The 25,826-nt window shown below is 38.9% G+C and overlaps 1 protein-coding gene across 1 annotated transcript in view; it reads right to left on the bottom strand.

Annotated features, from left to right (window-relative positions):
* Positions 1-989: 989 nt before the first annotated feature.
* Positions 990-25,826, bottom strand: part of DAB1 (DAB adaptor protein 1) — a 399,996-nt gene continuing 375,159 nt past the window's right edge. The window contains exons 11-16 of the mRNA XM_060231888.1: positions 20,533-20,595; positions 19,896-20,004; positions 14,950-15,498; positions 13,753-13,880; positions 11,439-11,537; positions 990-2,963 (exon numbers count right to left, since the gene is read on the bottom strand). Coding sequence (XP_060087871.1) covers positions 11,454-11,537; positions 13,753-13,880; positions 14,950-15,498; positions 19,896-20,004; positions 20,533-20,595 — 933 coding nt within the window. The 3' untranslated portion in view covers positions 990-2,963; positions 11,439-11,453. The remainder of the gene's footprint in view (positions 2,964-11,438; positions 11,538-13,752; positions 13,881-14,949; positions 15,499-19,895; positions 20,005-20,532; positions 20,596-25,826) is intronic.

The raw sequence follows: 25,826 nt of genomic DNA on the forward strand, positions 1-25,826 counted from the left end.
AAATGGTTTTCCTCTGAGGTAAAGTTAAAGTTGATCTAGAAATGTACTGCAAAACAGTCATTTTTATCTTTCTTTTTTGTATTAAAATACATGGTGGAATGCAGAAATAAAAATGAATCAAAGTAGAAAGTAAACATTTTTGCAAAGAAGGTGCCCAGTGTATTATTTGATCAGAGGTTTCATCAGGCAACTGGATGACTATGATCTATTAAAATATTTCTGTAATATGAGAGGGATCAGGAAACTACTGGAGACAGTACGAAAGGATAGATTGGATTTCCCTGGTTTAAAATTTAAAGTGACAAATTTAGTGCTAGTGAAGAATGGGAGGGAAACTTTGTTGGCTCCCCAGACCTATTACTTATTTACAATACTGATACAGGGCAGGCTGCTCTATTTTGTTGCATCTAGACAATAATCTGATAGTGTAACATGGTCTCATTTCAAGAATAGTCAACATTTACATGAAGCAAACTTCCTTGTGATTTCTGATTTTGAAATTCAAAGTTTATTTTTTTGTATAGTTATTGATAGTATTGGATGCACAGACTTGACCACACTTTGGCAAGTCTGTCAAAGGCCTATAATTACTAATGTCTTCATTGAATCTATTATGATTTAAATGTTTTGCTTTGTTACGGAACACTCCAAATGTTTATGAATGAAGAATTTAAATACCATGTTCCTATGGTCCAGTGTTCCATGATAAACACAGTAGAGAACTTTGCTAAGGAAGAACATATCATTTATTCATATCCACATTTGAAAGGTATTGTTAAAAAAAGAAATATTTGTGGATTATTCTCATCTTCTTGATTAAATCAATAATACACAATCCCACACATCTTAAATAGACACTTTTTGCATCATTCTTTTGATGAGCATTTGCAGCAGAAATTCTGATATCTAAAGAAACAAAATGGTTGGAAGAGTGCATTTGGTCTCACTTCTGCACTGATATTAGAGACTAATTTCCACATCTAGCATGACATTTGCACACTTTATTACCTACTTTAAAATAACTGGCTGCATTTATAAAATTTGGCTGTCAATATCACCAAACTGTCATCTTGTTTCAGCTTTCAGCTACTTGTGTAAAATGCCTTCACCTAAATTAATAAAACATATAGAAATATACAATTCCAGGTAAATCAATGAAAAATACACACAAATCTTGGTGTTTCAATTTAAAAACAAAATCTGCATAATCCTAAAAACCATTCACCATTTGAGTCCATTAAGCTTTTTTTTAGTGCTAAACCACTAACATTTAATATATTGTAATCTGCATAGGAATGTCACCATCTGACCTGTATAACAATTCTCTGTAGGGCAAAAATATATAGATTCTTTATGCAAATCATGTGCTAAAGATAGGAACCAAATACTGCACTTTTATTACATAAATTTAAAAAAAAGAGACAGTTTTTTAAAAAGTTGTTTCTGATTTGTGTGTAAACAGTTTCATTTTTATTCTTTGAATTATGAAATGGCTATGACATATGATTTCTTTTCTTGTAAAAATGTAGAACATGTCATAATATTTGTATGGTAAAATCAAGATAATAAAATTATGTGTTCCCATCAACTTTACTAGTTGCTAACAAGCTAGCTGATCCTGGCAAATGAATTTAAGTCTCAGCCCATTATAATTAACATGTGAAAAAACATGTGATGCAAGAACCACAAGCTGGGGTTTCCGCGCTTCCAAAGTACTGCCTTTGCTACCCTTTCTACAGTGTCATGGCATTATTAAAAGAATTCTCATAACATTTATATTTACAAAAAACCTGGCAAATTTCATTCAACTCCTTAAAGCCATTTCATCTTAAAGATTTAAAGAGTTTTAACAGTAAGCTTCTTTTTAATTTTCAAGTTATAAAATAAAAATCCTATTTGAATTTTTCTGATGTACAAAAAGTGATAAAGATGAACAATTTGATCACAGATTCAGTTCATTATTTCAAAATTCATGCCATCTTCATCCTATTAATAAAGTCCAGTCCAATCAAATCCAGACATATCCTGGAATTATTTGGCAAACAATTTCTTTTCTCTTCAAAAATGGCACACAGAGAAGAAAAACACTTGTCTGCATAGCATTACAGCAGCAAGATATCAAAGAAATAAAAATATTCCTTTATTGGTCTTTCTTTCAACAGTTCCCTAGGAAATAACACATTGTCTATCTTCTGTCATCAATATGATTTGATGTCCTTTTCTACCCACAGCAGTATTCAAAACAGAAAAGCAGCATTTCTTCTTTTGATATACTGGAACGTAAAAGGTCCATTTGGCAACATTTTCCAACCGAGGCAGATAATCACCAGAATGGTATTTCATGGTTTCAAGTTAAGAATTGTTTTCAGAGGAGGCATTTAACTGCTAGAGTCTGAACAGTTTAAAAAAAGAAAGAAAATGAAATACTCAAGCACTCCCCCCCCCTTCAAATATGTCATTATGCAGTGGACAGCAGGACCAGTCTGGTATGATCATAAAAAATATACCATATCATAAAAATGTGCAGTCGCATAGGTAAATTGCTGTTGCCTTGATGAAATGTTTGCTTTCTATGTGTTCTCTATACTATTTAACAATTATTTGAATTTATAAGTGAGCTGAATTGCCTGCTTTCAAGGAGATGATAAAGAGAAAAAAATTGCTTGGCTATTTGAAACCTGTAGAAAAGAGGCAAATGGTTTTGCTTGGAAAATAGGAGATTTTAAAGAAAATAACACCCCCCCCCCCAATTTTCTCCCATAGAAATGCCACTGGTTGCTGAAAAATCTTGTTTGCTGAACCAGCCCAGTGAAGTGATTATCCTCAATTCTCTGTGAACAACTGAAAGAAAATGTGAGAGCCAAAGGCCTGGCAAAGTTGCAGTTTTTCTTTTGAAGCACCACAAGCGTGGGTCAACGCTATTTCTTAGGTCTGTGGATCTGGGCGTAGAGAGGTTCTCTTTCCTGGGAACAATGGAAAAGAACAGTGAATAAAGATGTTTCCAGTCCTTTGTACAAACACCTAGCTGGAAAGAGGTAAGCTATATGCAAAGAGAATAGCTAAAAAACAGTGGGCTGGACGTTACAATTCTTTGCTGCTAATGGTATCACTTTCCTCCTGAGCAAGGAGGCTTCAAGCACTATTACAGGCTCCACTGCCAGCAGGATTCAGCCCAATATTTTCATCCTTCTGTTCTGAATTATCATGGCTTTCCAGATGACAGTTTTTAGAAAAAGTATGTCATTAATTCTGTGTGCACAACAAATGGTTAAGAAGTCAAATGATATTCTAAACTGAAAGAATAAAAATGAAATAACAGAAATTTCTGTACATCTCACTGTGTTTTGCAATTCTTGGTTTTAATTTATGACCAACAGGGCTTTTTTTTTTGTAGGAGGAACTCCTCTGCATATTAGGCTACACCCCCCTGATGTAGCCAATCCTCCAAGGGCTTACAGGGCTCTTCTTATAGGGCCTACTGTAAGCTCTTGGGAGGATTGGCTACATCAGGGGTGTGTGGCCTAATATGCAGAGTTCCTCCTACCAAAAAAAAAGCCCTGATGACTAATTAACTAAGAAAAAAATGTTTGCATTTACAAAAATAACCAGATATTGTTGGCTGGTAATCATTTCACATTTTATACCATATATTTTCCTGCTGATATATTCAGTCCCAGTTATCAGATGTGGTAATAACTTTACTCCCCCCAAAATATAATGATGCACTTATATAAGCTAAACTTCTCCATACATAACTTGCATGAATTCAGATCTACTTGCTTTTTTTTACTGTTCGTCTAACTCTACTGGTGGTAATACAAAGTTTCCTGATCTTGAGTAGACTGGGTTGTTGGGGAAGGGCCACAGCTCAGTGTCCATCACATGTTTTGCATGCATATGGTCCTAAAATCAATCCCCAAAATCCCCAGATGAAGCAGGAACTGGGTGCATTACTTTATTTTGCTTTGAAACCATGGTGATCAGCTGCCGTTCAGAATAGAGACTAGTTATTTACATGGACTAATTGACTTAAATAGAAGACATATTCATAATTTTTATTGCAAGCCAGGACCCACAAGAAACTCACAGAAAAAAAAAAATCCCTCTCTTGCATTCCTTCTGCACTTCTTTCCCCTCTTCCCACTTCCTCCTCCTCTGCCACTGCTTTTCTGCCTAAGAGAAAAGTGGATGCCATACTGACCAAAGAAAGAGAGAGTAGCTGTTGCATCTTTGAATATGAATCTCCCCTTGTAACATCTCCATTTGTAAAATGAAAGAAGAGGCCCACAAGCCAGAAGAACTGCTCAAAGGGTAGGATTGGGGGAGGGAAGAGTCTGTTCTTCACTTAGGATCCCTCTTCACTTTGGAACTTCCCTGGGGAGGGATGGTGGCTCAGTGGTAGAGCATCTGTTTGGTAAGCAGAAGGTTCCAGGTTCAATCCCCGGCATCTCCAACAAAAAGGGTCCAGGCAAACAGGTGTGAAAAACCTTAGCTTGAGACCCTGGAGAGCTGCTGCCAGTCTGAGTAGACAATACTGACTTTGATGGACCTAGGGGGGTCTGATTCATAGGCAGCTTCATATGTTCATATGAGCATGGAGGATGCCTGTTTTCTCTTCATCCAACTGCCCATTGGGTGGGATAGAGGGAAGCCCCTGCCTATTCCTCCTGCCTGCTGATGTTTACCAAACTTATCTCTCTAATTCAGACTGGGGCAGTGGTGCCTCCTCCTTCCTGCCATACCCACTTCCTCTTGTCTTTGTTCTCTTTTGATTGGGGGTGGTGGTTAAAGAAGCAGAAAGAAGCAGCAGCAACAAACAGTAATAGAGCCACCACTTCCCCTGCCACCCCCCTCTCTTTCCCTGGTTGAGGTGGAGAACAGCAGCATAACCGGAGAAGGGAAGAGAGAGTGGTGTTCCTCCTGGCTGTCTGGTTGCATATCCAACTTCTGCTGCCATCCATCTTTATTGGCCACTTGTTCTGCTCTAGGCAGAGCCTCCAGAAACTGAACTGGTTCAGGAGTCCGAAAGCTCTGAGTCCGCCTCAGTGACAGGCACAAAGGAGGCTCCTAGGAGGTTGGAAGCAGGTCACTCCCCTGCTGTCATTGCTTCCCCATTTGGCTCAGTAGCTTCCAAATCTGTGGCAGCTCCTCCTGCTCCTTCACTACCCACATCCATCTGCTAGTAGTTAATTTCCCCAGAGGCATGGTATGTGCATAGACAATGCTCCTCCATTTGGGGGAGACTGAATGCCCTGATCCATTTTTCAAAAGGTTTCAGATTTTTCTGCAAGTCTAAGGGATCCCACACCTTTATAGAAAAGTCTCTTCTGTGTCAGAGTGTCCCCAATCCACTTGAAAGCAAGAGAACTCAACCTTTCAATTTCATCAATTGTGATTAAAATTTCTACTCTGGTCTAGAATCTAGAATGAATGCCATGAAATTCCCAAAAAAGATAATTCTTCTCCAAGTAAACATCTGTTTGTGGCTCGATCTCTAACAAAAACAATAAATACAATCATTGTTCATGAATGAAAAAATAAATTAAAAGCAGGCATCCTAGGGCAGGCAAAAGAGGTGGGTTAAATAATGAAGAAAAGAATAAAAAAGGATTTAATCTTCTATAAGAAGTAACTGACATTTGAATACTGACTCAATTTGTTCCCAATAAATGCATGGTTAGTTAAGGCAATGAGCAGAAAAAATTAAAGATCTGTCAATCTTCAGGGGGGGGGGAACCCCAACTGGATCTTGAACAAGGAATCCCCGCTCCCGAATTTGTAGTACCTCACAAAGTTGTAAGTGAAGGCATGGGTCTGAAATGACCATAAATAGGTTGCATTTAACTTGGCTTTAAAATGAATGTTTTTTCTATCATTACCATTCTCAAGAAATTCTACCTGCTCTCCAATTTTGAACATATCAGCAGACAACTTATGTTCATTATTTTTAAACCTGTTTTCTCCATTTACTTAAAGATGGCAAATCTCCTTCTGCTAACAGAATCTGAACAGACAAGATGACAGGAAAAATTTTACTTATAGAGGGATGAAAGGCTGACATAAATGATGCATTATGATCTTGAAGCTGCAATTCTCCCAAGGCTAACTTGACCTCTCTGTTCTTATGCAGATTCTAGCAGAGTGTTCTCCTTCTGGCTGGCTGAACAGAAAGTGGAATCTCAGCTGATACATCTCAGAAAATAAGTCTTCTGTTTTCTGATCATCCAGTCAGAAGAAAAACCCTGCAATGAGACTTGGCTGTACAGAAAGGTCAAGCAAACTCAAGAGAATAGCACCTCAGTCTAGATTGTAATTTATCTTTTATATTGCATGCTGTGCTTTTGTAAATAATCTGATTAAATAAGGCAGGGAGGCTGGCCTAGGATAGCCTGATCTCATCAGATCTTGGAAGCTAAGCAGGGCTGGCCCTGGCTTGTATTTGGATGGGAGACCTCCAAGAGAGACCAGGGTCATAGCACAGAGGCAGGCAATGGCAAACCACCTCTAAACTTCTCTTGCCTTGAAAACCCAACAGGGTCTCCATAAGTCAGCTGTGACTTAATGGCACTTTCCACAAAGGCTGAGAGGACTGGTGGTGCATTAGTAGTAAAGGAACCTGTATCATGTTTTCATACCGAAACTTGAAAGTTATTTTTTTAATAGATAACTGCTACGTTTCTAAAGAATATCTTCATATTGGTCTTAATGCTGAATAATAAAATGCTTATTCCTCAGGACAGATGGTGCCGAGGTCTTGAACTGTATGAGCTATGTTGGTGTAAATTTCACAATTGGGTCCTCATAAAGCAAAAATTTGGATGTAAGAGGTAAATCTTTTCCTGAAGAATAGCAGCCTGAGGAAGGGCTTTGTTCCTGAAACGCATGTCTATTCAGAAGTCATGCGGTACTGCATATTGAACTTACTCCATTTGGATATATTAAGATTATCTCTTTAAAATTAAATTGCATATTACACATCCATTTGGGAAGCCCTTGCTGTTTCTTCTTGAGAAATTTGCACATGGCAATGGAGTCTTCTTTTCAAGAATTGCTTCACAGGATTACTACCATTCAGATGTCCTTTACTCTAAGAATATTTCCTATTCATGAACTGTAAGGGACTTTTGCGATAATATATTTAGTGTATTTCTGTCTGTCTTCTTAGTATGCATATTTGAACATTATTGACATTATAAAGCAATTTATAGTTATGTTGTATAGCATCTTAGAATACAGACTTTGCTTATTTGGCTTAATTTTTTTCCCTGTGTTCTCCTACCATTTGATACTAATGCTTATTCCTCCACAGCACTAACCTTGTTCTCACTGGTATGTCAAAACTATTTTTTTACTATGTTTCCTTGGACTTAAAACTGGGCATTCAGTCTGGTTCTATAAATTGGTGAACTAGAGACTAGGTAGCCTATAGCATGTTCTAACATGAACCTGTTTGCCAGTAAAGCACTGGATCTAAAGCACTTCTGCTTATGCTTCCACCTTCAAAGGTTTTATGTATTATAGAGAGGGCCTTTTCTGCACTCGCAATTACGAAACTCCTTTTCTTCAGTCAAATTTGCCAGGGACCTCTTTTATAATTTTTAGACACCAGATAAAGTCTTGTTTATTTGTTATTTATTTTATTTCTGGAGTTTCTATCCCGCCAATCCCACCAAGGCAGGCTCAGGGCAGGTTACAACATGTATACATATAAAAACTTCAATAAAATCCTAAAACCCTCAATTAACAATATATAACAATTAAAACAACAACAACAACAATTAATTCACAAGAAGGTAGTATTTCTTGAATCTGCACAGAGCATTCACCCATTATTTTATGAAATCTAACTATTTGTTGTATTTTATTGCCAGATATGGTTGTTTATATTGTCATTCTGTAAGCTATTGTGGGTGCTATGTCTTAGACGAAAAACTGGAAAAATCGCCTAAATAAATAAAACAATAATTTTGCTAGTTAAACATCATAAATGTCTTCACTACCAAAACTGTGGCTTCCTCAAGCAAGCACTATCCTTTCTCCCTAGATCTGAACTGGGTAGGAAGGGGAGAGGGTCACTCAGTTAGAGAAGCTTGGCACAAGTTCAAGAAGATCCATAGCCCTTTCTTAAACTGAAGAAAGTATAGAAAGTCTTGCTGAGTATCACCTGGAGTTGGCAGATCTCACTGTGGGCTTAAATGAAAGGGAGAGCAGGATCTGCTTGCTACCATACATGCACTTTTGTTCACTCTTGTGCATTTCTGCCATTCAGATAAGACCTTCACAACTTCTGACTCCCAAGTCAAGTGCAACTGACAGGCTACATGACAACCCTCTATCAGAAAAGGTAGGAGGACTGAGGTGGACAAGTTTGATAGTGAATCAGGAGAAAACCTTTTTATTCACCCACGATTTAGTCTGCAGTACATTTTGCACAATGTATACTAACAACAAATTAGGACCAATTTAGCTCAACAACAACCAGTCCAAGACTAGTTTTGGTTGTCCAAAATGAACCAAAGGGGACTCAAATGTTGGTATAATTTCTGAAACAAAGGTAATGGGTATTGAAAATAGATGTGGCCTCTTTTGTGTCCCCCTCCCGCCCCCCGATTTCTCAGTTTCAGTCTTTAGATACTGGCCTTATTATGAAAGAAAAATCATCCCACATTGTTTGATATATATATTTCTTCATAGTGCACCATGCTCTGGAGATGGATTATAGGCTATATTAACATCTACAGTTCCTTCAACTAGATTTAATAAACCCAGTCCAGCTTACATGTGACAGACCCAGCTGCTTCTCTGTAGGAGGGGAAATTAACTACCATCATCATCGTAGGAAATAATTTTAAACTTTTATCTTGGCCAGTTCTTTTCAGATTGAAGGTGCAGCCCTCTTGGTGACAACCAGCAGAAGACCTGTGCAAAAAGGCACTGATGGTTTGTAACAGGTCATTGTTGGTGGTTGATCAGCCTTTTGTGTTAATTTATAAATAACACAACCTGAAAATCTTTCCTACTATCAAAACGATTTGATGGATAAGGAAATTATGTATAGTATACTTTTGAACAAATGCCTCCTTTTCTTCACTACTTTGGAAAATATGCTTTTGAAAGAGAACAACAAGCAAAATCTGTAAGCAAAAATGAAAACAATAAGGTAGGTTGCTGTTCTTCTACCCACCCTCCAAAAATATTTAGCTTTCTCTCAATGGAAGAGAGACATTGTTCCCCTCATTCTTTCTCTTCAGCCACTGCACAAGTTTTCTTCTTTTGTGGCTCTCACTTTTCTGCTGCTAGCACTTCTGTATGTATAAAGATTCCTTGAAAAACACTTAATAAATATCAAACCATGCTTCACTGTGCATTGACAATAAAGCATAAACATTGTATGCACATTCTACTGATTATAAAGATAACAAAGACTAGGTAACTTTGAGACCCATCATTGTACATTTTGGAACACTATGATCATGCTGAAGGAATTCAGTAAATGATCTTACAGAACATAAGGAATTTGTGTGTGTGTGTGGGGGGGTTAATTTCAAGATCTTGATTATTTTTAAAACATCCCTAACAAAGCTACTAGACTTTGAAAATACAGGTTTTACCTGTTCATCTAAGCCTTCTTCAGAGAGATCAAATATGCATTTTTCCCCCTCAAACAAATGCCATATTACTATGGAATAAGAAGGTTTGTATCCCATATAATGCCAATTAATCATGTATTGAAGTATATTACACTATCTTAAGCATGAATGAATTCTCTTCATCTGAAGAATTTGGGGCAGAGGCAACAATGCAAACAATGAAACAAAACTGAGGACATCTGCTAAATGCTACCTTTAAATTATTATAATGCTCATATGACACAGGATGATATGAAATAATTCAAATACAAGGTGAACATTAGTAAGGTTCAAAATAGTAGGAAAATTGGGGTACAGGGCAGTTCGCAGGGAAGACATGTTAGTTATGCAAAACCTTGTTGCTTTTTTTGTACTGCCCCCTCCCTGCAAAGAAATTAATAGCTGCTACTAAAAAAGACAATGCAGTATGTTTGGAATTGTTAACAAAAACAGAGAGAAAATAAGTCTGACTCCTACTGCTGTAGACATAGTCAAAATTGCCTGGGAAGAGATATCTGGAGTCATGTGAATTCAGTAGCAGTGCTGAAGGGGCAAGTTGGGGCCCCTAGATCTGGGATCACCAGAAGGGAAAATTGAAGCATGTTGGGAACAAATGCCTAAGCAAATTGATTGTTTTAAGTTACCTGTAGCTAGTAGGAAAAACAGCTGGCTAAAAAATTGATCCTGACTGGGCAATGATGTAGGATGGCATAGACTTTAGGAATGGCAGTACTGATGTAATTTACAAGGTGATCTGTGTCTCTTAAGAATAAAAGATTATGAGAGGAAGGGGATGTGTTTGGTTCATTCAAGTTGCCAGGATGGGAGAACCCAGATTATCTGCAAAAGTGGGGACAATTCCTAAAAGTCTTTAAAAAAACCCTGTTGCTGTATTATGCATCAAATATAAATAATCAGTTTTTATTAATTTGTCTCAGATGTTACATACATGAAGAGAGGAGCAATAGATAACACAGTACACAAACTTAATTCAATCCATAGAACAGTATAACAAAGGGAACATTTTTCATATGGCAGCACTAGAATATACTGCAATGAGATGGTAATGTTTAAAATGATCCTTTTGACAGGACATACATGCCACAATAAAAATAGCCAGTCACCTTCACAAAACATCTATTATCACCCACAACATGCAGTGTGTGCTGATATTAATGAAAGCACTGGTTAAAGCAAATTGTGTGATGGTATATTTTTAAATAGTAGAAGTATGCCTACTGTCTGAATTAACAATCCATTAATCAGTGATATAGTGTAATATTTTTATTAGCCCACTAGATATTAAATTTTCCCATTGATGCAGGCTTAGGATGGAAAGGCACATTTCTATCTTTTTAATGGTTAATTCACTTTCATAAGAAAAGTGGTTCATTGATATTGCCATTACAGTTCAAAATGAATAGAGCCTGCTGCATTGCAGTTTATTCTGCAAATGGATGAAATGCTTACATACATATATATGAAATGTTAAGTATGATTGTCAGACAGTGGAGACTGTCAAATAGAATTGATAGTTTTTGCAATAAATGTTGACAATCTTTAATTTTGCAGTATATTCACAGTAATATATATTCCCTGCCCCCAAGACTGTACTGTTATTCCAAAACAAGTCTGTAATATGCACCACTTAAAAATAGTGTTAATGACTAGTGATACATCAGTGAGGGTGAAAGATAGTGAAGTGAGAAGAAGAATAGATGTATATATAAAACATGCATGTAAATGATGGCAGGCAATAGTGAGAGTGAATAGCTCAAAACTATGAGAGAGAAAAGGCCAGATACCTACCCCAACCTGCGCTATCTAGCTATCGCCCTGTGGACTTACAGTTTCACCAATGGGCTCACCAAATGGATCACTGTTGGATGAGGCCTGAGATCCATCAGGCTAGAATATAAGAACATAACATCTTTTTTCTCAACAACAGAAACTGAAACAAAGGCAGAGATTATTTTCATCTTATGGTTGCACTTCACTGTGAATACTATTGATAACAGTAATACTATGAGAAATAGTTCTAGAACTAAGTCCCCTGGGTAGGGTAACAAAGCTAACTGGGGGAGAGTTTTTCTGAATCACAGTTTTCTATTCCAAAGTGCCTTGTGTGTGGATGTGTTTTACACTTGCACATTTAGGAGTTGTAGTTTGTAGTGAGCCATTATGTGAAACAGCTGCCATGGTCAGAGTCTGACTGTTTGTGTTACAACATAATCCAACCTACACTTTTTTCTGGTGATGCAAAACAATCTAGGTGTACCCATATACAGTCTGTTGAAAGACCGAAGCCGCGAGTAAAAGTAAACTGAAATCTAACACAATAAAACCAGGTTTTGTGTACATTAGCCTGCTTGTAGATGGATTACTCATTTTCCCCTACAGTACCAAATTAATTTAAAACATTTTTTTTGGCCCAAAAGGTTATACAGAAGCCTCACATGATGTAAGCGAAAATGCCATGCTCTGAAGGTATCTAGGCAGTATGTCCTAAAATGTCACCATTCCCTTGCATTTAACATGCCAAGGGGCAGCAATCTTGAAGGATCAAAACTGGCTCTATTCTTGGGCTGAAATGGCAGAGCTAAACTATCACAGTCATATGTAACATCATGCTGTTATTGTCTCCTGACAAGAGTTATGGTAGTTTAATACTTGTGTCATTTAGCTTAAGTGGTAAAATTAAACTAATCAACTACATTTCTTCTCACTGGCATCACCCACTGCTCTGTGTTTGATTTTCCAACACTGATGGGATGCCTTTTATCTCTAGTACTCTTGTATTATGATGAGCATAATAATCTGTGCCTTTCCCGTCCCTTATATCCTGTTTAATTTTGAAGATACAGCTGTGGCATCATCAAAGGATCATTTTGTGTCATACAATGTTTTTGGTTTTTAAATCTAATTTATAGCTCCTCTTCCCAAATCCTGCCACTACTAAGAGGTGCAGACACACACTAATAGACAAGGAAAGAGCATTTAAATAGAGAATTATAACAGATAGGAATACATAAATAGATTGAATAAGTTAGAATGTAGATCACAGTGATAAGCTAATTTGTGTAGTGCGTTCCATTTTAATTTATGTAATTTTGCTTCAGTAGCACATCATTCCAAAGTCAGAAATAGTTTTAAATTATAAGCATATTTCTGTGATAGTAGGTAAAGTGGAGGATGAAATTAGAGTGTGGAGAGAGAGTTTTAAAAAATTTTCTTTCCTTAATTTATATTAGATGTAAGCAGCCAAGAGAACATTCTGAGGGTTGTGGGGGCCAAAGGCACATTCCATTCTGTGAAAACCATACCTCTGCCTTGCTCTGCTGTGATAGGCCAAGGGAGAAAAGTGAGGACAACTGTGAGTATATATCCTTAGTAATTTCTCACACCAGAGTGAAAGATAGCAAAAGTAAGCCCCTTGACTCCATGAAACTATTGGTATGCAGGTATAAACGCTTAATGATTCAGCAAAAAATGGCCCCAAAGTGACCCATAAGAGTGAAAAAAATGATATAACATTGGTTTCAATTTTCTACAACTCCATGTTCCATAAATTCTTCAATTCTAACACATTCAAATGACCTGCAGTGTTTCATACCCACCCATTTGTATTTTTTAAAAAATTATACATTCTAACAATATTTGGGTCATATTTCCCCCCAATTCTTTTGAAAGGGAAATAAAATGAAAGCTACTGAGTTTATTTATTTATTTTTGACAGCTGGTGGCAGATTCAATGTAACTAACAAGGTTTTATTTCTATAACTTACTTTGAGATTTTTTCATCCTCACATTGTATTCTATTTCTTTGGGCAAGAGCTGGGAAAATTTCTATACTTACAGTCTAATTCAGTTCCTCTTAAATTGTTCCACTGAAAATGTTCTAATAGCTGCAGCCTAAATCTTACACAATTTTATATTGAAAATCTGTTGGCACTAATATTAATTTAACAGATTTTCAAAATAAAATTGTATAAGATTAAGGCTGCAACTATTAAAACATTTTCAGTGGAACAGCTTAAAGGGAACTGAATCAGACTGTAAGTATAGAAATAAACTATAACTCTCATTAACTTCTGGGTTAATGTTTGGAGGTAGCACCACTCACCGCTTCCTGTTCTTCGCTTTTGCTTGGACTTTCAAAGCCCTCTTCAAAGAGGTCCTCTGCAGTGGGGTCACTGGTGTGAGATGCTGAGGATTTGGATGGAGAACTTTGTCTAGGGGCAGGAGTGGGAGCTAAAGACAACAGTAAGAAATTGTGTCAATCCTAAATGTTTCTTAAATGTCCTCTTAGCACCTGCTGAAGTTTTGTTGGCGAAGACTGTGTGGGCCTCTGTGGTCCTGATCACTGCTTGCCAACTGTGTTATTTCAAATTTGTTTGCAAATACTGAGCAACCACATCACTCACATAGTACGATAAATATGTCAACGAAGCAATCGCTTGGTCAATTTTCTTTTTATAATTACGTTGTGCTACAACTGCATAGTGAGACTATTAATGTTGACCTGACAGTCACACAGTTTTTCTAAATATTAATACAATTGGAATGTGTTCCTCTTAAAAAACATCTGATGCTCACTGACACACACTTCCATTATCTGAACTGTGAATCAGAAATGGTTTGGTTAGTAGTGGTACACTTAATATCTCCTGTCAGAGAAAACGCAGTTAGGTAAAGTTGTAACAGTGCAGTGATGATGACTCAGAACAAATAACCGTTACAGCTTCAAACCAAAGTCTTTCCAAAGTGTCTAAGCTTAGACTACAAAGAAAAATGTCATTGTCTTGCATGAAAATTCCATTATCAGCAGTTCAAAGACAAAAAGCCTAAATTTAGGGTCAATTCACACAAAATGTTTTTGCAACAATGTTATCACAATGATTGTGTAGGCTGATTAATTATTAAACCAAAATCATCAAGCCCCCATTGTACCACAGGTAACATCCACAAGAAAAAAAAACAGAGCATGTCACTACAAAGTTCTCTAAGACATAGGAAAACTTATGAAAATACAAGCTCTTGATGCCTAAAAAATCAATCAGGGCAGATAGTTTTTATGCTTATTACACTGTCTTTCAAAAATTAAATTCCATAAAGTGATATCTATAATAGCAGATTTCCATGGGGTTTGGTATGGTTATCCTTAATTTCATATTTTCTCAGCTTCAAAGACACTTAATATATTTATTTTTAAATTATATACAAGGGCTCTTATGATCATGCCTGTGCTCTATATGGCTACAGCTCAGGAAAGGGAAACATTTTGTAGAAAGTTACAGGAGAAAAAAATGGGTGTACTCACGTGAGTTCGTTGATGGTGTTGTAGAAGTCACAGGAGTCAAATTTAACTGAGAGATGTCAAAGTCATCACAATCATCTGCTTCCTGTGCCATCCCAACTTTGTTAAAGTAACTGGAGAAGGCCTCTGAGGTACAATTGAGGGAAGGCTGATCTGGTTTTCGTGATGGCACTGGCGGAGGCTGAGCCATCTGGAAATCTTTAAATATTTCTTTTCCTGCCTTTTGCCTAGGTCTATCTGTCTGTGGACTTGCTCTGGTGGAATCACTTGTAGGTGGAATAGTAGCAATGGGAGCAACGGTACCTTGAAACATGGCTGCTTGTAAAGGCAAAACAGTTTGTGTTGGCATGAAGGCAGCAGGCTGAAATTGACCAGCTACAGATGGCCATGGTTGCTGGGTGGGAGAAAATATCCCAGGTTGTCCCCATGCAATTGACTGTCCTCCTTGCATCACCTGAGCAACTGGAGGCTGAGCACCCATGGCTAGTGGTTGTTGAACAAGTGGTTGTTGTCCCCAGAAGGAGGGCAGGACAGCTCCCATTGCAACATAACCTTCAGGGGAAAGAGAGTGGGCATAATTTCAGAAAGGAATAGCAAAAAACAGGGCAGCGAAGGAAGAAAGTTGTGTAGATATACAAATGAGGAATCACAGGGACTTTTTAGATATCTCTTCTGCTGAAACACTAACAGCTCCACTAAAAGTATGACTGGACTGATGGCAAACACTACAGAGGCATGTTAATATTATTTTTATTCCTGGACCAGGTGCATCTTAATAGGGATGTATTCTCTATTTCATAACTGAAAGAAAAAAAGTTCTCAAGACATTATTTTTGCCTCTCCTCTTGGACTCTGTCCATTTTTTTCTCACCCATATAGTACTCACCCACATAGACCAGGGCATACTTGTCCTTTGCTGAGAGAAGCTCAGGAGCTTCTTGTGGCATTCCTGCATTTTCATCAGTTTTGTTAAAAAGGGACAATATATGTTTAATTCACTATATCTAAAAACACCTCTTCCCATAATGTTCTCAAACCATTCCTTCATTAAAAGCTTAACAAGCAAATTTTGAAACTTGGCAGGCCATGGGGTAGCTTTGTCACTCAATGGGCCATCTGAGCAGACATCTGCAGGTCCTTTCTAATTTCTATTAGATGAAGACTTTCTAGTCCCTTGATTTCAACAGCCCCAGTTATCACAAACAGAGAGATAGAAAGGGTCTCCAGGACATTTCCAACCATAAATACAAGATTTTCAGGCCCAAACAAACTTTACATGGCAGAGCCATGACTGAATCTTCTGTGTTTTAAAATGTTTAAAAAAAGTCATTTGGGGTAGGAATGAGAGGAAGCATTTTTCTCCACATTATTTTCCTGATAGAAAATCCCATCCCCAATCTGCTTTTATTTTAACATGGGGAAAAAAGACAAGACACTTCAGATGTCCATCTCTTTTTCTCCAGTGAAGATAATATAAGTTTGGAAAGGGAAATTTCTATGAGGAAAAATAGCACAAGGGAGAGAATTACACAATTCTCCTAGTGCCAAAGTCCTAGGATCTCGAGGTTATAACATTGTTTCTCTTCAAACTGGGAGATGTGGGAAAGAAAAAAAGATAAGGGTATGCTATCTGCAGAATGAGAGCTTTATCATACAATGGAAACAAACTGTTGTTTCTACCCTCAGGAAAACACCCAGATGTAACCGGCAATTTTAACCTTAACAGCAAACATCAGCCATATGTGCTTAGTCTTCAGCTGAAGCCTCAAATTTGGTGAAGATGATAAAAGATCTGAATGATTGCGGTGAGGATGCATTCAAAGGAATTGTATCTTTTCCTTCAAAGGATTTTTCCCCTTCAAACATAGCCAAAGGGTGACATTTGCTTGCAAAAACATTTTGTATGATGCCCTCATATGAATATTTCAATGGCACCAGTTTTAATTTCATTTCTTTAGCCTAAGACATTTTTATGTTTACAAAAATGTTAGCTTCCCTACAACTTCATATATAGTGGATTCCCCCCCCCACCCCTTCCAATCCATGGCAAGCTGTCTAACAATGCCATCCTAAGCAGAGTTATACACTTTTAAGTCAATTGAATTTAGTGCACTGTAAGTATACTGAAATAGCATTATGTTTTAATTTTTTCCCTTTCAGTGTAATGTCTGTCTACATTTTTATTTTTTGCCATACAAAGATTTAAAAAGTACGAAGTGTTTACTCTACAATGATGTTAGTAATCTCATATGGTAGAGACATTTTTCTGCTATGGAAATATATTTTTAACCTTTTCTGAGTTGGCTTTCAATAAATGCTCCTATAGATTTGCATAGCTCCAAGCTTTGGACGGTGCCACATTGGTGCCAGCCCAACAGGTGAAGAGCTTAGGAGTTATCTTGGATGCCTCTGTTTCCAGGAGGCCCAGATCACGATGGTTGCCAGGTTTGCCTTTTGTTATCTTTGGCAGATCAGGCAGCTAGCATCATATCTATCCTCCAGGACCTGGCTGCAGTGATCCATGCAATGGTCACTTCCAGACTAGACTACTGTAACTCGATCTGTGCTGGCTTACCCTTGAGACTGATCTGGAAACTGCAGCGGGTGCAGAGTGCGGCAGCTCACCTGCTGACTGCACCACCTTCATGGGTGGGCATTTGGCTGGCGCTCCGCAGTCTGCACTGGCTGCCCATTGAGTACTGGATCTGCTTTAAGGTTTTAGTTCTAATGTTTAAAGCCTATGCGGCCTGGGACCAACATACCTGCAGGACCGTCTCCTTCCATATATGCCCAGGAGGTCATTACGTTCAGCCTCCCAATATCTGTTGGCCATCCCTGGCCCAAGAGATGCCCGCCTTGCCTCAACTAGGGCCAGGGCTTTTTCAGTCCTGGCCCTGACCTGTTGGAATCAGCTCCCTATTGAGATCTGGGCCCTACCTGGCTTATTAGCCTTCCATAGGGCCTGTAAAACAGAGCTGTTCCGCCAGGCTTTTAGCTGAGGCTGCGGGCATCTATTCTTGATCTGGTTGGCCTCCCCGGCCAGCACTGTCATCTGTGCTAGGAAATGGAATAAAAACTGACATGATGTGAGACGGCAAGGCTGGGCAATATGTGATACCATGGTAATCTGAGTGCTGTTGAGTTGTCTGTTTATTGAATGTTTTTATTGTATTATCATATGTTGTACTTTGCCCTGAGCCCTACAGGGAATGGGCGGAATAGAAATATACTAAAATAAATAAATAAATAAAGTCAGGAAGAGGTCAAATTAATTCAGAATTCTGTTATCACAGACTCCCAGAATCTCATTAAATTTCATTTACTAGGTAGTTCTCATTGTTAAACAAATTTTGCACAAGAATTATGAGGTAACAAAACAATTTTAAAAAATATTCCAGGGGAATACAGCTAAGAACAGCATACAAAGGATCAGGGCTTTTTTTGAGCAGGAACACACAGGAACACAGTTCCGGCTGGCTTGGCATCAGAGGGTGTGGCCTAACATGCAAATGAGTTCCTGCTGGGTTTTTTCTACCAAAAAAGCCCTGCAAAGAATTCTGTTACTACATCCAATTGACAGTGTGAGAAAAGGGTTGGTTAAACTGGGGAAGAAATGGAAAACATTTCTAGCTATTGTTATTCTTGTGTAGATAAATTTGCAAACATGTAGGTAGTGCCTACTGAAATCTCAGAAGCAGAGGGTTGTGGGGCTTCTGTGGTCAAGGGATGTGGTACATGAATCTACAAGCATATTTTAATTCTATACATAATTTATTTTACTTAATTTGCCTAGGAGCACTATGTGGACATTTGGTGTACATAAATAAAAATTAGCTAACATACACTTTGTTGTTTTTTTTAAAGAAAAACACAGACTTTGTTATTTCTTCAGTACAGACAACCCAACTAGGGGAAAGAAACTCAAGTCAGCCAAGCCCAATTGCTGAACAATTCAATTAATAGAGAACAAATGCATAGCCACTGACATACCCTGAGCATCAAACTCAGAAAAAGTGTTAGAACGTTATGAGTCTCTATGAAAAAGATGGACTATAAATGAAGGAAACAAATAAATCAGCTGCATTTGTAAATTAAGAACACTAAAAATCATGTTACCAACCTCAGACTTTTATCCAGCATTGCTACTAAAGTTCCAGAGGAAAACACTCCCCCCATTTGGAAACACTGGACTGGTACTTTGCCATCTTCAGAAAAAGATTGGGTTGGACCCAACCATCTCATTACTTTAGTGACTGCATGTTCCACGGAGGGGCAAGGGCCCTTCCAGTGATGCAAGATGCTCCTATAGAACAGCATGCTGTATCACCAGAAGAATCCTAGCATTAGAGGAGTATGCGGGTGCCAATAAAATGAAATGCATCTTCTGCAGGATGCAGCAGGTTTTGACAGATTTGTACTGGGTGTATTGCAACTGCAATGTCTCAGAATCACCTGGTTTTTAAAAAAAACAAAAAAATAAAACACTCGCAGCAGCACTACAAGGAAGGCTGCTATTATTTTCACCTTACATACAGGTAGAGGTATACTAAGCAAAGTTTGTTTCCACAAGGATACCTACCAAGGCCATGAATAGGAAAAGGTTAGGAAGTGTCATTTCTCAGGATAGGTTCAGTCATGTATGTGACATTACTTGATGACTGATGTTTGAATGTGTGAACTGATTCCACTGAAAAATATTTTGTTTAAAAAATTATCAGGGATAGCTCCTCCCTCACAAATGCAACTCATCACCTGGTTTTTCAAAAATCTCATCATTGAGTGATGAACATGCATGTGTGATGATCCAGCTTCTATCTGCTACTCCATCATTGCCTATTTTTGAAATTTTTGGATGTTCAAAATGATATACATACATCTCATTAAAAGCCATGCATATTCAAACTGAGCTTCTTAGTTTGATATTTTATAGCTTGATATAAATAACTAACCTGAGGGTACGGCAGCAGCGCTGTAAGGTACAGAACTAAACATGTCTGCACTAGAAGGAAGTGACTGGGATGAAGATGGGATAAAGGCATCACCTGGAGTTGCAGGAGTCTGCAAAATAAGGCAAAGATAGAATGGTATCCAAAGACAAGTGCTATATCAGAAGCTGCTTTTGCTGCCAGTAAGACCTCTCCTTGCTGAAGAACAAGACATGCAGATATGAGAGAGCATTGGGATAAAACAGCAGCAGGTAGAAACAGAATAAGAAACTGGATAAGAAAATCTCACACACTTTCTAAATATATTAAATAAATTGAAAGCATTCTTTCCAACTCCGAAGACACATATGCTTTTCTACACTACCTGTTCCTTTATACTAATAAAGGTCTAAGCTTGTGAGATTTTAATAGCTTCACAGGGGATTGGTGTAAGAAATTTGTGCTAGAAAAGCTGTAAGGAGCAATTTGACACAGGGAAAATACTTCAAACTGGGTAAAATGATTGCAGTTTCTTCCATGAAATCATTTCCAATTCAGTACGGGGCACCATTCCTCATGCATATCTGAATTACTGTGCCACTACAATAAGCCCACTGAAACTAGCAAATCAGAAGAGAGGATATTTCTCAGAAGTACTTACAGGGGGAGAGGTTACATCAGGAGGAGTGGACATGTCACCAAACAGCTCTAGTTGGGTAACAGCCTGTAAAGAAAATTTAAAAGCATCAGACTTCCCCCCATTCTCTATTGAGCAACACAGAAGGTAGTCTTGTAGCGATAATCAAAATAATCTCTCAGAATAATTATTCAGTATTAAATTATTAGGGTTTTTGAGCCACATTTGAGTTGATAATCTGTGAGGAAAACCTGCATGAAAAGTTTACCATTCTCTTAGGTTCAAGATAACAGTTTAACAGCTGGCAACATCACTGAAGGAAAAAGGAAAATTCTAATTTATCATGAATTCCCATTCTTCTAAGTATCTAGGGGCAGTTTTTTTGTGGATCAGTGCCAGAGCTTGGTCAGAAGCAAATGTCTACGTTCTGACACTAACAGCAGGAGGAGCTCCTCACTCAGACTGAAACTAGAAGAGCGGGGGTGGGGGGAGAGACTAATCCAGCTTGCTTCAGCTGTCAGCATGGATATATTACTGAAGGTCACATTTATCACTCATCTTAAAGAAAAAAAATATGAACAGTGGAAAGAAAGGATGAAAGTGCCTGTGAGGCTGTTCCTACTTTTCCCATATATATCCATGAGTAAAGACAACACAAAACTCACTACACAAGGTGGGGAATGTGCCCTTAGACAGAATGAGTATTTACAGTAGATCAGTCTTTAGATAGTCTCTTCTGGGTACAACATCTGTGGCCTCAGGAAACTAGGATTACCTGTAAAACTCTCTTTCCAAATGAGGACATGAAGTTATAATGACTAATATATCCCGATGATGGTTTTACATATCTGCTCTTGAAAAGAACCTTCCCAAAAGACTGCCGGGGTTACTTTTCCCTTACCAAGTGAAATGCAATTCCATTAAAGGGAGCATTTTCCAGCATACTGTAGAACAATCCCCACTATTTCTATGGCCTTTACCAGTCACCTAAATTAAGATTTTCTAGATCAGGGTGCCCAAACTGCAGCTCGGGAACCACATGTGGCTCTTTCACATATATTGTTTGGCTCTCAAAGCCCCACCTCCCCTTCGGCCAACTTGGAGAAGACATTTGTCTCTTTAAATCACTTATCCAAGCCAAGCCAGCTGGCAGCTTGGAGAATGCATTTAAAGGTAAAATTGCTTTTTTTCACATCTCCTTCCCTCCCCCATCTATTTTCCTTCCTTTCTCCTCACCTCCCTTCCCTCATCTGATGTTCATGTCTTGTGGCTCTCAAATATCTGGCATTTATTCTGTGTGGCTCTTATGCTAAGCAGGTTTGGCCACCCCTGCTCTAGATAGCGTTTTTCCTCAAGTAGGGTGTTTTAAAAGATAACCTCAACAGCTCTGATAGCTGCCACAGCTCTGGCTGTGGATGCAGTATGGCAGTAGTCATGCTCCACCTGCTGGACTGTTAGTCTTACACAGTTGCATTTTTTATTCTGTTTTTTTTAAGGACCTGATACTTGTGTGCAAGCATAGAGAGACCAGGGGCTCCATCATTAACACTCCTCTTTGTATGCACACTGAGAGAAACAGCACGATGATGAAGTGAGGTCACTTGGCAAGAGATGCCTTTTTTAGTACAGGCAGGCCCAGCACTAGGGCCTCCAGAGCCCCAGATGGGCACCAACCTAGTGCCCCCCACACCTGCCCTGCTGCTGTACTACAAGGAGAGCAGGCACAGTGATGCGGAAGGAGGGCTGGGCAGGCTCTGGTCAAGCTGGGCCTGCTCAGTGTGCTCTCTTTCCTTGCAAGGAAAGCCTGGCTTGGAGAAGCCACGCCAATGCTCCATGCAGCTGCCTTCACCTTGAAGGCAGCAGCAGCTGGGCAGGGTGTGTCCTCCTCTGAGCTGGCCTTTCCTTGTGAGAGAAGCCCAGCTCGGAGGAGAGCACATGCTGATGGCCATTCTGCCACTCTCAGCTTCCTGAGTCTGCGACTTGGAAAGCCAAGAACAGCAGGGCAGGGGGAGGGGGCACCCAGAGGTGACCCATAGGTGAGGTGGCTCTCCAGGCAGCTGCCTACCTTGCCTACTCCCACATGCCAGCCATGAGCACAGGTAGGTTCCAAGTCTGGCTTCTCTTCTTGTCACTTCCTGACAGTGCTTGCTGCTCAATGGGGCTATCTAAGGTTAAAGGCTGAAAGGTTGAAAACCACTGCACTATGGAACTTTGGGACCAACAGTCATCAATGAATGATAGTAACAGAATAACTTCACTGGTCATCTCTTGGCTTGCAAAGATATCTAGCACTGGACTTTCAGGTATTTTAAAATACATAAAATCTAATCATATTAACATCATCTGTCAACTGGCCCTTGTTCTAGATGTTTTTATTTATTACAAAAAATTGTATCCTGACTTCCCCCATGACTCAAGGAAGTTTACAAACTCATATTTAAAATATACAATAACTCCTCCCACCAATTATCCTCTAGCTCTAAAAAAGTATGCATGCAGCCTACTTCCAATTAAAAGCCCTGACAAATACAGTATCCTTGCAGTGCTTACTAAACATCTCCAGAGATGGCAAATCTCAGCTGTTCAGGCAGCCCATTCTGCAAGGCAGGAGATTTGATGATAACAAAGGGCTTTCATTGATGCCAGGAGGGCCACCCTAAGTAGCAGGTGGCAGCTTGAAGATCACAGTGGATACATGGTCCTAACCAACACCTTAAATTGAACTCAGAAATAAGTTGGCAGCTAGTGTAGCTTTAAAACAATAGGCAGCCGGCTACTTTCTGAACCAGCTATAGGTTCTGAGTTGTTCTCAAGGGGAACCCATTATAAAGCACATTACAGAAGTGCAACTGTGAGATTCCAAAAGGATGGATTACGGTGGCCAGGCTAGCAGTGTCTAGGAAGGAAGGAATTTGTGAAGCAGATGTAGTTGATGGCAGGTACTCTTGGCTACTATACCAATTTACTTTTCAAACAGCAAGGCTGGGTCCATGAGCACCCCCAAGCCATTAACCCACTCTGCAAAAGCCAACATCATTCTATCTACTATAAGTGGACTGAACTTTCCAAAGCATAAGCCTTCCTGACCAGCATTACTTCCATTTTGCCTATGTGTGGACATCCAGAAACAGAGCAGGATTTGCAGTCAGTAGGCATCTAAAATATTTAGAACTGGCCCATTATTTTGTCAGTCTTCTGAACAAGCTTACTTTTAAACATGTTTATGAAACACTGATACATTATCTCCTAGGCTTTTCATACCCTTCAACAAAATCTTCAATTGCCAAAACAAAGCTGGAATGCTGCAGATCCATGTACTGGGCAAAGAGTACAAGGTAATAATAATGTTGCCTTTTTAAGTAAGTTTTCCTTTGTGAAACACTACATCTTGCAAGCTTGGCATTCTTAGTGGGATGATTAATAAAGCAGTCACCTTGTCAAAGATGGTTATTTCTTTAAGTATCCTTGCATATTTAAAATTTCACTTGGCTTGCAAATGTGATGTGCTGTCATTGTAATGGCATCAGGTTGAATGCTACAAAGCACAAATCAAGTTCTTCCCCATGTACCCTAATCTTGTTGGCCTATGGGAAGCTGATGCCAGGGGTCAGTGGATCCACATAGACAAAATTCCATGTAATGCAGGTGACTACAGTTAGGAGGAATATATGGGTAAAATAGCTCCTCCCTTTAATGTCAACAGGTATTTTTGTGCCATTACAAAGCACCCTTGAAGGAAGAGCCAGAGAACAATTTTGTCCACCTTCCCAACATCACTGCTACCAGGGATGCAAGACTTTTTGTTCACCCAGATCCTTAGACCTGGCATCAGCTCTTTCTGGACTGTAACAGGCTGCTGGGTGAGGATGACTGTGAAGAAAGACCATATTCTGTAAGCACTTTCTGTGAACACTTCGTATGATCCAAGCCATAATGAATTAAAGAACATTTATGAAATGATGTCAAGAAAATATAATATGAACTGAGGAGAGATTAGGAAAGTTGCATTAGCATGCAAACAACAAAGCTGATCAAAATTAATTTAGCTAATATAGCCTTTTTTAAAGCTTTTGATGAAAACGTCCATTAAAAGATTCTGCTTTCATCTCAGCTTCATTTAATGGAAACCATTAAATGAATGAGAATGCAAAATAAAACCTAATCATGACCTAACCGACGTCACCCCAAAAATGCTGAATTTAATTCACCACTGCAAATCTAAGGCCATCCGTGATGCCTGCATCTTATCTATAGACATAGAGAAGGCCTTCGACTCGGTCGAGCCTCTGTATCTCCACTCCCTACTTGAGAGAATGAATTTTGGTCCCAAATTTCGTAATCTTATAGACTCCTTCTATCTCTCCCCTTCAGCCCTGCTATGGATTAATAATCTTAACTCTGACATCTTTACATTGTCCAGAGGTACTCGCCAAGGGTGCCCTCTTTCACCTCTCCTATTCGCTCTTGCAATTGAGCCCCTTGCTATTAAAATTAGGGATGACTCTCGAATTTATGGCGTCCCGGTAATGTCTAAAGCTTTTAAACTAAGCCTCTTCGCAGACGATATAACTCTATACCTTACCAGCCCTTCCTCATCGCTCCCTGCAATCCACTCTCACTTGTCTGATTTTGCTGCAGCTTCTGGCCTCACTATAAATTTTGATAAATCCCTTCTACATCCCATCTCTTTATCCTCTGCTTCTATCGCCTTTATCAGAAAACACTATAGATACAAATGGGTCACAAAATCTTGGAAGCATCTCGGAGTTCACATCCCTCTAAATTTTGATACCCTTTCTTCCATCAACCAGACTGAAATCTCTGACTCTATCAACTCCCTTCTAACCCTCTCTGACAAAAAATTTTTCACTTTATTGGAACGCATTTATCTAGTAAAATCTTTGATCTTACCTAAGATAGTGTTTTATTTACGCGCTGTCCCTTTATGTATCCCGGCCCCTTTGCTACATAAATGGCAGGCTCAAGTGAACGGATTTGTATGGCAACACCGGAAACCAAGGCTCAACTTTGCGTCTTGCAGGCGATCTACGTCGATGGGAGGCTTAGCGGTCCCTGACATCTCCAGATATCACGATGCTATCATCCTCTCTACCTTGATAAAATATTACAGGCCTTCCTATGTGGCGGACTGGAAGCTAATTGAAAATTCTTATCTCAAGACCTCTTCTTTTCAGGAGGAGCTCTGGGGTGTCTCTAGACGAGTTAAATCTTCTCTTTCCTCGAATCCCTTTCTAGCTTCTCTCCTACAAGTTTGGCGCAAACACTGCAATCTGCTAGCCCCTCCAACTTCCCCCTTA

The sequence above is a fragment of the Heteronotia binoei genome, chromosome 2 (genome assembly GCF_032191835.1).
Source record: "Heteronotia binoei isolate CCM8104 ecotype False Entrance Well chromosome 2, APGP_CSIRO_Hbin_v1, whole genome shotgun sequence".
NCBI classification, from domain to species: Eukaryota; Metazoa; Chordata; class Lepidosauria; order Squamata; family Gekkonidae; genus Heteronotia; species Heteronotia binoei.